We start from the raw sequence: 13,354 nt of genomic DNA on the forward strand, positions 1-13,354 counted from the left end.
CACACAACACACATAAAATGAGGCCTTTGATCTGTTCATCCTAAAAAGCAGGGGATTGAAGGAGAGAGCACACCAAACATACTGCCATTTGATAAAGTACAGCACTGTCTGCCACAAGACCTGCACAGAAACTAGCCACCTTGCCACTTCATCAAGTGCCTCAGACGTACTCCAATTACTTCTGAGCAAACACCCACTGTCCCAACCTTTCCCAGTCCAGTTTGCTATTACTTCTGTTGCCTCACGTTTGCTCAATACTTTACAAAATCTTAAACAGTGACTTTATTCAGCTAATGGTGAGCTTGCTTCAGTATAAATAATCCACCCACTGCAGTCCACTCAACCCTTGAAGAGCTCACCTCACATGAAAGCGTCATTAACTCTTCATGGACCCTGTGTTTCCAGCACACAGTACAGCAGCATTCACTGATCTCAAAGGACAGATGAATCTTGTGAACTACACTGTAAAGGCTTTCAATTTGTAAAGCATTCCAAGGGCTACTTTGACCATGACGTACTTGTTACAATATTAAGTCTTTACATACCATTAATGTTTTTAGTTAGGAGTTGGGGTTTTGGGCGTTCTAAAGTTTCTGTGCACCTAAACAGGAGTTAGTCTCCAGTGCCATGGTATCCTGTTATGCTTTCAAGCAGAAAAACAGTGACTTCATTTTTAATGTTACCACTTACATTCCATTTACAGCAGCAGCAAATTTCCATCTAATTTTTCGGTTTTTTTCCACTGCCTGCAAGCTTGTACGAAAACTGACCAATTCACACATTAGAATTAAAACTCAACTCACTGTTACAATTTCAAGCTTCTCCATTCCATCTCCTTATGAAATCAGTCTTGATCCAATATTTATACGGCTTATCTCTAGTCTGAGTAATCCCTACAAAAAAGGGACATAGGGGACCGAGGCACAGATGGAGTAAATAGCTTTCCAAATCTAACCTACCTCTCCCAAGTCTGATTCTAGTGCCTCAGCCCCAAGAACTTCTTTCCTCCCTCCTTATTAAAGTTCCATTCCATTCTTGAGGAGATTTGTTATAAGCATGTACTGGAAGTTATAGGGTATTCAAGGTTCCCACATCTATACTTTATTCATTAGAGGCCCTGAAATAATTTATTTATTATTCCCTAAAGCGATTACTGTGCTTCATCTTTTATTTTTTCATTACTTGAGAGAAGACCCAAATGCAAGGTATTTTGAAGCAGGTATCTATATTATGCAATAAGGCTTCATGTTGAAAAGAACTTGTTATGCCACCTAATACAAGTCCAGAACTTACTAGAACATTTTTACATGCAGAAGGAAGTGGGAGAAGAGCAAAACACCAGTTTTCAGTAACTTCTCCTAAATCAATATGTCCACAGCTTGGCAGAGAATTATGAGAGTTTTGTTTGTTTAAAATCTAGCATTTACATTTTCCCAGCTGTACATTTGTTTTCAGAACCTATTCTAGTCAGTTTATAGACTATTATGTACTAAAAATGTTCACTCAACTGCTGCTGCAAATATTTTAATAGTAACATTTAGGAAAAACACTCACCTTTGTCATTTTTGTTGAGGCTTTACCAGATTCCATAAACATCTTACTAGAGAAGGCTTCAGGAATAATGGGGCGGATCATTTAAAAACAAATGTATCCACCTTTTTCAATTTATAGCAGAAGTTCAACTTGACCTCAGGAAAATTAACATTAGGAGTTTTTTCCCATTTAGTTCTACAAAATATCAGTTTCTACAGAGCTGCTGCTACCTGCTAACTTCAAGAGAGATTCTGATACAGTGTTTCACTTTCTGAAGTCCTTTCCTTCCATTTATTAATAAGGATGTGTGGGAGGAAAAGTCTCAGTTTTATGTGCTGTAGCTGTGTGCTCTCACCTAAAGTCAGGTCTTTAACATCACCATCAGATTCCACAGAGATTTAAAGTGTGGTGTCACGTGATTACTTCAGATGAGTAAGACGCATGAACCCATTAAAGAAGCCTCGCAAAATAGTCATGAAAACGTACCAACCCAGATACGGTCTACTCACCTTTATTATGACAACTGATTATAAACCATGTTTTACATGCTCATCCACAGAGTTAATCACCCTAGGTGAATATTTCCATGCTAATTTCTATAATAAACACGGGAAGAAAAATCACGGAGAAAAGGAATCAGAAATCATATTACATTGTCCTTGACATGTCAGCAGTGCTATGGTTTTCCAGCTGTCATACTCATACAGGATACAGTGCTGAAAAAGCTCTATGGAAGCACATAACAAAGAGTGTTGCAACCTCCGTTCATCTGAGCACTGCTGATGATCATAGTCTGCCTCCGGCAGAAGTCTAAAGCTATGCCTATGCTACTGCTGTAAGTCGACCTACGCTACGCAACTCCAGCTACACGAACAACGTAGCTGGAGCCAACGTACCTTAGGTCGAGTTACCGGGGGGTCTACACCGTGGGGGGCCGACAGGAGAAACTCTCCCGTCGACTTACCTTACTCTTCTCGTTGGGGGTAGAGTACAGGGGTCAACTGGAGAACAATCTGCTGTCGATTTGGCAGGTCTTCACTAGACCCATTAAATCAACCGCCGGTGGATTGATCTCAGAGTGTCAATCCTGACTGTAGTGTAGACACAGCCTAAGTCAGAAATGCCTTCTTTCCTTAAGAGCGCTGCAGTTCAAAAGCTTTCCTCTTTCATCCACAGAAGTTGGTCCAATTAAAAAAAAAAAAAAGTTACCTCACACACCTTGTCTCTCTTCTTTCCTAGGAGCACTGAACTAAGTTGATTTGCTTCACTTACATCACTTTCTAAACAGATGGTTTCTTTCTATGGGCTATATTATTTATAACTAGACCATCATTTTGATATTGATGCACAGTTAAGACAAGCAATTCCATATTGGATTGGACAAAGATACTATACCAGAGGGGGTTTACTGAATTGAATTCCAATGAAAACAAGAAGGAAAGAATAACAGTCAAGGTTGCTGACAAGAGCAAAGCAAGAAAGGCGAAAGGCAGCTATTGTAAACCCACAGAAATGGCCGACATTAAAAATCAGAGCAGCACAGATCAGAGACAGCATTACCAACCACTAGCCTAGACTGAAACCAATCCCTGCACTTCTGACATTCAAATGTCTCTTGTGGGGAAAACGGAATGCTGACAATGGACACAGTGGGAACTGTCAGAGGAGTAATGCACTGATAGTCAGAACCTACTAGATAGCTTCTAGGTGCTGACCAGTGAAGTGATTCCAGACTATTGCCAGACCCAGTAAAATGGTGAGGATAACTACATTTAAAGACCTCAATTTGAATGGTAGGAAGCAGAGATATAGCATGTCTTTTTCATTTGATAAAACACATACAAAATCATTTTACACATTTACAGTGGACTCCATTTAAAAGAATACCTATTAAAGGAAGAAACTTGTTTAAGGAATTTCAATGCACCAAACCAAAATATGTGAACACCCTTAAGTGCTCAAAGTAAATTTCCAGTATACAATCATAGGAAGTCATTCTGTAAAATACATTTTTCTGCATGCCAAAATGAAAGCTACAAAGTCCTTTAAAACCAAAATCTGTTAAGAACAATAAAAATCATGTAACGTGTGTTCCCTCTTATCCTCTTGAATGAACTGACTCACTGGAAAGAGGGTTCATGAAACAGATCACTACTATGAACAGGTATAGAGACACTAACAAGCTTGCTGCAATACAGGAGCAAGCTGAGAGGCCCAGGAATTGCACCTCGCCTATCTGTGGTGAGTCTCTGATGGGATGACCAGAAATTATTGTATGGCCATTCCACTAGGGACCCTACCCCGGCACACCAGGGGTTTCTGAAGCTTCTTCCCCAAGTTTTGTAAACTCTTCAAATAGAAATTTAACCTCACTCAGCAGATTGTAATTTCTAAGAGAATACAACATACTCCATTTTGGAATGTGCTGTGTATGGTTACTGGGATCTATTATCAGGAGAGAGAAACAGAGGTTATCTGCCATATAATTAAGTCGTGAGTCCGATATTCTCCTCGTCAACTCATTTTGCTTAACCTATGAGGTCTTTGTTCAGTACCTGGACTATCTGGCACCTTTGTTTGGCGGTTAGAGACCGCTGCCTTTTTCATTAAGTATACAGAACCTAGTTATGTTTGGCCCCACTCTCACACACTGCAGAAAGAGGGTGCAGAGAAACTCCCCCACTCAGCACACTGCTGCAGGACCACGTGGATGGCAGCATGCTGAAGCACAAGGACCAGGTAATGTAACTGGCAGTACTTACCTGGCCAGCGGGAACCCATCCCCACCATATTCCATGAAGGAACACAGGGCTGATACTATGCTACACTTTTACAGGAATGACAAGAGGTGCTGCTTGCCATGCTTCTTCAGAGGCCCCAGAATAAGGATTCCCGAGTGACCTCTCTCATGACTACTGAAAGAATGCGCAAGTTACTCTCCCACATGACAGGACTCAAAATAGAGTTTTACTGCTACTGAAGTCCTAGAGTTTCTTCCCCTCAGAAATTTGACCAACCTTGAGAAAACTGGAAATCCCATTTTGGGCAGGGATGGGGGAGGAGAGGAGCTCGTGGAGATGTTAAGGAGGGTGATGCCCATTTTTTGGGTGGTAGACTAGAAGGAAGAAGCTTTAAGTCTTCATCAGTTCAAGATACAGTAGAAGCTAGTTAGATCCAAGACTTCGTTGCACAAAATGTAATGCAACTTGGCACGCAGAAATGTATTTACATAAATCTATTCTACAGACAAGTCACAAGTACATTGTACTTTAGCTTTTGGTGCCCTGTAAATTCATTCATTCAATAACTTTGTTGCTTGAAAAGAGTTTTCCCACATTTTCTATATTTTGGCCTGGTGCAAAGAAAAAAAAAAAAATGTTCCCTCAGCATGTCTATTCCTTTAACATCTATCCTTTAAAAAATTATTTTCTGTACAATCAAAATTAGTACAAAAAACCCAACTCACTGGCAAAGTAGAAAGAAGGACCTGTCTCCTTGCTGTATGGTATTTTGGGACATGCTGAATTTGGGAAATAGAAAGGTAAATTAGCCTCTTGCCATGTTTATAACTTCCAATCTTCTGGAAAGGTCGACATTCATTTATTTTTGAAGATTGTAGGTTCATGCAGATATTTTTATTTGTTTAGTTAATAGGGCTGGATATTTTTACTTAATTTTACAAGTGAAGTTGAAATAAAGTAAGCCCCAATAAGCCCTCCTTTTGAACTATAACACTGAGGGCTCCACGTTTTACTTTAATACAAAAATAAAGATGAACAGATACTGAGCCTCTATTACACTCCAATAATAACCTCAGAGGTAGAGTTAAAAGAGTTACAAATAAATAAATAAATAAATAGCTTGGTTTTTTTTCAGCTGTATCACTGAGGTCTTAACAGTTCCAAAAGACACCTTTGGAGATGGTTCACTCTTAATCTCTGGAGACTCCTTGAAATCTGTAACATACCCACCATTGTACTATTTAGGATATTAGAACTTACTGCTAGGACAGAAAAACAGATAAGGTTAGAGAGAACACCAGACCAATAAAACATGTGCAGAAGAGAGATGGAGAGGTCCAAGAACAAGCAAAAGAATAAATAATGTATCTGTGTAAAATCAAAATTTTGTTTTACACAAGTCTTTCACATACACAAGTGAAGTTTTACAGAGGACAGCAATTACCTAAAACATATACAATTTATCCAAACAATAAACTAGTGGGAGTTAATTGTTACAGGAATATATTTGCCCTCACAGCTTGAATTGTCAATAGAAAACTTGATAACTCATGATTACCCATCGCTGGTATTCTGGAGATAACAAACAGCCCATACCTACCAGAAAGTACAAAGCTTGAGCCATTGTTCTTTAGAACCAATAAACAAATTAGTTCTGTAGGAGCAACAATCATACATATATTGTTGCTTTGTTTCAGCGCTAAGTGCCTATTTCAAACTTTTCACACTAAGAATTTATATATGATTTAAAGGAGCCAACATTTAAAACCTAGAGTCAGATCAAGTGAATATCAGTCTTTGTGTTAATGATGTCCAGTTTTAGTGTTTATTTGTAAGAGCAAGAGGAAAGAAAGTTGAAAGAAAGTTGTTTAACATTCTCTCAATGTTTTAAGAAAAAACATGAATTTGTGTGTTGCTCCATCATATGTTTAGAAGTACCACTAATTTATAGTGCCCATATAGTTTAGCTACTTTCCATTTGTTGAAGAACATTCAACTTCAGGAACTGAAGTGATGACAAAATTGTGGCACTCAAGAGCAGTGACAAAGACACCAATCAGATCTCCTGAATTGCCTGTTATATTGTAGACATCTAGCAGAAACATTCAATTACACAGCATTAGCTAAATGGGATTTTGAAAAATGCATCATCCTAGCCTTTGCTGTCCAAAAGATTTAACAGGTACAGAACGCTGCATGCATTTCAGGATTCAGATTCCTCTGCCATGAAGGAAAAAAGTAACTTTCAGCAAATAATCTAATGGATAAAGAATTTAATTCCCTTCACTGAACAGTGACTACTGTTTGCCTTGATTTTTACTTGCCTCAAACTAATCAGGAAGGTGAAGCTTTCAGAGATTTTACTCACTGATTAAGGAAATGTTAGGAGAATGCTTTAAAAGCAATTAACCCTCCCCCCCCAATGCAGCTGTCCTTTCAGATTTCTTCATTCTGTAACACAAGCACTCAGGTAGAACAACAGTCTGATATTAAAGGTAGTGTTTTGTGCAGGGAGCCACTTGACAATATCACAAAGAAAGCACCCATTATCTTCAAGGACATGGGGACCTTAACACAGTTCATCTTAATAGCAATGGGAAATCCAACAGTATAAATGAAAATGCCAGAAGCAAAATCTGAAAACTCACTTGGGCAAATTTATTCTAAAAATTAAAATCAGTGGCTGTTATTTCTGTGAATGGCATAATCATATGGAAGTTATTCATCACTTAGAGTCACTAAATATTCCTGAAGAATTAAGCAACATACTCAAATCAGAAGTTTATTTCCAGGATATGTTGCTGTATTCACTACATGGATCCTATACATACACTTGAGATTCATAAAATGTGGAGAGAAAAAAAATACTGCACTCTAACGTCAGTGGTTATAGATATCTGCTTACAGTCCAGTCCAAAGTGACTGGGGAAGCGTAAAATATCTAGTGTCTCCTAACGTAAGGGATTGTTAACACATCCAGCAAGTTGTGCTATAGCAATTTACTCCCCAGGCCGCACAGCTATTAAATGCTACAGATAGATTACTCAAGCAAACAGCGACGTATTGCTAAATGGAAGCAGAAGTTTTATTATCCAGCAACAAGGTAGTTATTTGTGGGAAAAGTAACCAAACTAAATGCCACACTTCATTTGGCCACACTTCACACTCCTATATTTGAGCTACTGCATTAGGAGTCATCTATTAAATACCTGATGGCAAGCCCAGAAGGCTAAAGATACAGTTTAGCTGATTTATGTTAAGGCAGGCAAAAGATGACATGCCAGAAGATGGTAAGAACATGCAATAATCCAACATAAGTGCCTCCTTACAAGCCACCTATGATGTAGCACTGGCATCAGACTGGGCTGAGGAAGATTTCTGTGGCAAGCATTTCAAGCACTCAGTTATAAAAAAAGAGAAGGTCAGCAGTTCAGAAAAGCAAACTGATAACCACCCAGAAGAGTTCAGGAGAACATCTAGCTTCTGGCAAGACCAAGTTCTGTAAGAGAAATGCTGCTTGGATTTAGGTAGAAGGACACCCCACCACAAAAATCTAGAGAGTTTTCAGGTTTCTTGACACACAACCAAAACACGTGTCAACCAAAAAAAGCGTCATCAGATTGCCTGAAATAGATACTGATGATGCATTGAAGCTGAAAAACCAACAATATAAAAATTAGAGTTCTATGGTATGTTGGAACATCAGAGAAAAATAATTTGAAATAGCTGATTAAAGTACTCTAATTGATTAAAAAATTGCTCCTGTACCATGATTTCAAAGACCTGCCAAATTGTGACAGATAAGAATGATGTATAACGTAGAGTTGCTGGGGAAAGTTGCAATCAACAACCAAATTCCAGAGATTATTTCATATCTAGTTTTATTTAAAATAGGATTTTTTGAGAACTGTCTTTTTACCAGGAAGTCTGAAAGCCTTCAAACAGTAAGTCGATCAAGACAGTAATCCCATAAAAATCACAATAAAAGCTCCGTTTACATGTATGTCTCAACAAACTAGGGATGCACATGAAAGAGCAGACTATTTTAACAAATGTCAACATGGGCCAGTGAGAACAAAGACCTATTACTTAAACTTTACAAGTTACTTTCATTTCAATTCAGCTATATTACATGAAACTTCGGCGGAAATATACTTTTCCTCCAAATCCAGTCTCAGAACTTTTTACTGTGATATTGTCTGCATCTGCATTATTTTTTCCTGAATGAACACACATGAGCAAAGATCAGATTTCAGTATGATATTTCAAGACAGACATGACAGATTCTGTTACCAGAATCTTAACTCTGCATTAAGCTTTAGATTTTTGGGCTTGCAAGTTTTCATAATAGACAGTATTCATCCGTAAGGAAAAAAATGCAAAAAACTCTGTCACCAAAAAAACATACAAAGATGTCTAAAGTTACATGACACCCTTTAACACACCCTAGGTCAACATTATGATTGACTTCACAAAATTTCTTCATCAAATACTCAGACAAAAACTGTTGAATAAACATGTTTTCAAGAGATAATCTTCTGTTTTGATGTGTGTGTCAAATCCTAAGCCCCCTTTAAGATCATAGACTGAGTCTTCAGTGGCAAGTTCTTGCAGCCAGTTTTTCCTTTGGATGACTTATTATTTTAGTGCTGGTTTATGTGGCTTTAGAGATTCTTTGCATTGTATTTTTCAACCGGTATCTCACTTCATGTTTTAACTTAAGTATTTCAGTGAGGTTAGTGCTAGTGAAAAGTGCCAGACTGACAACTTTGGAGACTTCTATTTGTTATTGAAATCATATAGCAAGCACTTATACATGAAATGTTCAAAACAGGATTTATATTCTTGGGTTTGCCAAGGAAAGGAGAATCGCCCACAAAGAAATATTTTCCTCAGACGACAAATCTTTTTATACTGTTAATGTATATTATTAGCATTATTAAAGCAGTGGTTTTATCATGCTAACGTTGTGAGAACTAGAAGTCAGGTTTTGAAACTGAAGTCAGTTTTGTGACAACACTACAGTCCTTGTTATAATGAACTAGCAGTCAAGGACGTAGCGTTCACAGCATCAAGTAAAGCCTGTGACAGACTTGCTTAAGCTGGTATTCCTTAGCAGCCTCTCATGCTGGCACATCATCTCCAACACTAGTGTCTTATTAAAACTAGCCTACTTGGATCTATTTTCACGCTAATCAAATAACTCAGGTTTGCAATACCTTGCTTATTAGTTTTATGAACCATATTCTGGGTCTACTGTTTTAACTTTCACTGTGATGCCAATGGTTGAAGCTTGAGATAGTAAATATATCCCTGCACAATGTAACAACGTAAAAAGTTATAAACAACACAAAACGTTTCCTACCATACATAGCATGCGTCTGCTCATGCGCACCATACTGTGTTGCTGAAGATGATACTAAACCAGGCTGTGCATGTGTTGGTGGTGCCATCATTCTAGTGTTACCCTGTATTACAGGGCTATAAACATGAGGATGCTGTGTCCAATAAAAATAAGACAAATCAATTAGTCAAAAAACATGTCTGTACAAAAGTTAAATACACCCTTTAATTAAGCTCGTACAGTGCATGCTTAAAGGCACTTAATGATCATTTGAAAAGCTACAGCTTGCTTTGCACTAGCTACAAGAATATTTCAAAATACACCTGTCACTGTTATCCAGATAACTCCTGAAAACTTAAAATGAGAAATACCTTCCACAAAAGGAAGCTAACAAAAGGAACTACTCTGCTGATCTTAAGTTGACGAAGGGTCTCTTTAAATTGAACAAAAGTTTTAAACTATACCATATCCCATCCATCTTATCACACCAACTATTTTAGCAACTGCATCTTTTAAATCTACGTCCAATTACTCATTTGAAAGAGATGTTCCACCATGCGATGTAGTTAATGATGAGGTACAGATATTCTGTATTTAAGATTTGTATTTACTATTAAGGGGACATTAATGTTTGTGGAGGGCTACGATGTGAAGCGCAAAGTATCAATATTTCTTACATGATGTAACAAAAGATACTGTATATAGAATTCCCGAATTAAGTCTTAATTATACATCTGTTCCAATATGAATGCAGCAAGAGGCAACCACACACTAAAGGAGTCTTACCTGAGACTGATAATGTGGCACGTGCTGCACAAGAGGCTGATTTGGAAACTGTTGAGGACTATAAGTAACATACTGTGTTGAATAGGCTGGTGGTGTAGCTACAATAGGGGGGCCTGCAGCTGAGGCAGGATGCATCATAGTGCTCTGATGATGCTGGTCTTGGCGTTGTTGTGGCATATTTGGTACTACAAAGCAAGGAATATTTCACGTTAGGAAGGAGGCTCTAAAGTAACCAGGTCTTTCCTGAAGGTTTTAATCCAAAATTACTGTGCCCAACTAGAAAAGGAGTACTTGTGGCACCTTAGAGACTAACCAATTTATTTGAGCATAAGCTTTCTCTAAGGTGCCACAAGTCCTCCTTTTCTTTTTGCGAATACAGACTAACGCAGCTGTTATTCTGAAACCTGTGCCCAACTAGAACAGCCTCACTATCACCTTTAACCATGGTCTGTAGAAGTACATTACACAGGTATGATTCAGAAGAGGAAAGATGATAAACTGAGTTTGTATATTAATTTAAAAATCTTTCTAAAATGCAAAAAGGTAGCTTCATCAGCACTAAATGGAGCTTTCAGTGCAGAGGATTTAAATACAAGCAGCTCTACATAAACCTGATTGTTGAAGAGAAATGTGTATGGCTCCATGTTCACAAAACTGAAATTGCTACCAAAGGGACTCTAAAGGAAGCTGTTTAAACAGAAGAACTGTTTTACAGAGGAAAGTAACTCTTAACGCATACAAGAAAACACTTGCATATTTTCAAGTGACCACCTCATCAGCCAACCAAGAGCAGGAAAGAAAATGGCTACACTAGTGGCCACTGAACCTTAGGGAAGACACGTGCACATTTTTTCATTAGTGGAGCTAAACTCTTACCTAACACTGCAAAGATGTCCTGACTGCTCTAAGTGGAAACTGCATCTAGTCTAAATATGCATTTTAAGAGCTTGAACATTCATACATTCTACATAGCCTTGGATCTCTTAGAAATAAGAGCATGGTTGACTAAAAAAACTCTTAAATATACATTTAGCAAAATCAGTATTACCAACACCAAGTGGTCAGAAATCATATTTAACAAAACAAAACATATTTGGGGTTTTGATTTATCTTCTGGGGTTTTTCTTTGTTTGTTTCATTTTCAGGCTTTTCTCCACAATCATTGGGGCAATAAACTTGATTTTTTTAATTAAAGCAGAGATGCTCACATGATCAACTGCCTCCAGGAGCTGGGACTTTAAGAGCGCCACCAAATTTCCAAGAGTTGTCAAAATTGTAGAATTAGAGTATTATCTAAAACGTAGCTATAACAAGACAGACAGTTCCTGCCTTTTGTTCACTTGATGTGTATTAAAAAAATGAAGATAATGCACTTAGCCATATACGCACACCAAATTTTCCAGTTTATCTAGCAACAGGTTTCACTCATTGGAGAACAGTACCTAGCCATAAAAGTATTGTGTTAAATCACTTCAGTTATTTGGGTGCAAGAGGGATGAAAAGGGACAGTGAGATACAAGGACTAGCAGTAAGCTGTTCTAAATAGTGCTCCAGTAGAACAAGGAGGGAAGAAAATAAACCCTTTCCACTGGAGCAGTGTAGAACTTAGTGGAAAGATTACCGTATAGAGAAAATACCCTACTAAGGTGTAGCTCAATGCTCTGCTGCAAATTGCTAGAAAGAGTCCCTCTTTAACAACGTTAACTAATAAAATTTAGGAAAGCATTAGTGATTGAAACAGTCAGCTATTAAAGAATTTGAAATATTTGTAAACATTTTTAAATTTGGTTATCCTATACTGAATTCGAAGACAAGCAATTCTCCGGTAATCAAGCTTACAGCTTTTTTTTTTTTTTTTTTTTTAACACAGACAAAAGCAATGTATTTATCTTTAGCATTGTGATTTTCAAGTATTCGTACCAGTTTAAATTACATTGATATTAAAGGACATAAATTAACATGAACTGGATAAAAATGTGCATGTCTGTTACTCTATTCATGCTACATGCAGTCTAAAACCAAACAGGCAGTATTATTCTCACCTTTACCTGCTCTATAGGTCTTGGCTTGGTTCACTGGCATGGGAGTCATGGGAATAGGATATAAAGGCTGAAACAAAAGAGAACGCAGTGAAGCTATGGTATGTTTGACAGGTTTTTAAATATATCAGCTTTAGAATTTTCACTCCTGAATCTAACAATATTGTTCATAACCACCCTGAAATTAGAAATGTTCTTTGTTTTTTCTTAAGAGCAACTGTATAGTTTTTATTCCCATAATGGGATAAGACAAATGATTATATTAACAGCCTGGGAAGGACAGTGCTTCCCTACTATGTAGGTCTCCCTGAAATAAAAGCTAGCATACCCTAGTTTTCCAGCTCTATTTATAAACTTGTTAGGAGGCTGCAGGTAGGTGATCACGGTTATCTATACTACACTCACCTACCCAACACAGAAGACTATGAAGATGCCAAGGATGACTTATAAATTGCACCTAAGAAGCTACTAGACTAAACTATGAAGTTACCAGATTTAGAGAGGTTTCCAAAGACTATTTGGAGCCTTTTTTAAACTGTACAAGTAACTATTTTTCCAGCATCTGAGATTAATTATTTAGGATTTGTCTGAGACCGTATTAATTTATTTATTACCTGTGAATTTTAGGTTTTATATTTGCATACTTAAACAATAAGTCACTGCAGACACTATGTAGGCAACGGATACAAAAAACAGCAAAGGAGCAGTGAAGTACATTTAATTTTAAGATGACAGTAAAACAGATCGTTTTAGTGATTAGAATGTTGTACCTCACTTGCATCTCAGTAAAAAAAGATCTTAAAGACTGGCTGGAAAGCTACTCCACTATTAATTTGAATTTAAAACTTTATGCTGCTATCTTAGCATTTTAACTGTCGCCTTTTATGTGACATCACTGGAAAGCCATTACC

The 13,354-nt window shown here is 37.5% G+C and overlaps 1 protein-coding gene across 12 annotated transcripts in view; it reads right to left on the minus strand.

Annotated features, from left to right (window-relative positions):
- The window catches only part of ATXN2 (ataxin 2), a 75,840-nt gene that overhangs the window by 13,915 nt on the left and 48,571 nt on the right, over positions 1-13,354 (minus strand). For 8 of the 12 annotated variants that reach the window (XM_048820908.2, XM_048820917.2, XM_048820916.2 and 5 more), the window contains 4 exons: positions 12,447-12,513; positions 10,405-10,589; positions 9,640-9,772; positions 5,000-5,053 (listed from right to left, as the gene is read on the minus strand). In XM_048820908.2, the coding sequence (XP_048676865.2) occupies positions 5,000-5,053; positions 9,640-9,772; positions 10,405-10,589; positions 12,447-12,513 (439 nt within the window). The remainder of the gene's footprint in view (positions 1-4,999; positions 5,054-9,639; positions 9,773-10,404; positions 10,590-12,446; positions 12,514-13,354) is intronic. The other 4 variants (XM_048820903.2, XM_075120089.1, XM_075120090.1 and 1 more) reach the window with 4 other exon arrangements.

The sequence above is a fragment of the Caretta caretta genome, chromosome 15, assembly GCF_965140235.1.
Source record: "Caretta caretta isolate rCarCar2 chromosome 15, rCarCar1.hap1, whole genome shotgun sequence".
NCBI classification, from domain to species: Eukaryota; Metazoa; Chordata; order Testudines; family Cheloniidae; genus Caretta; species Caretta caretta.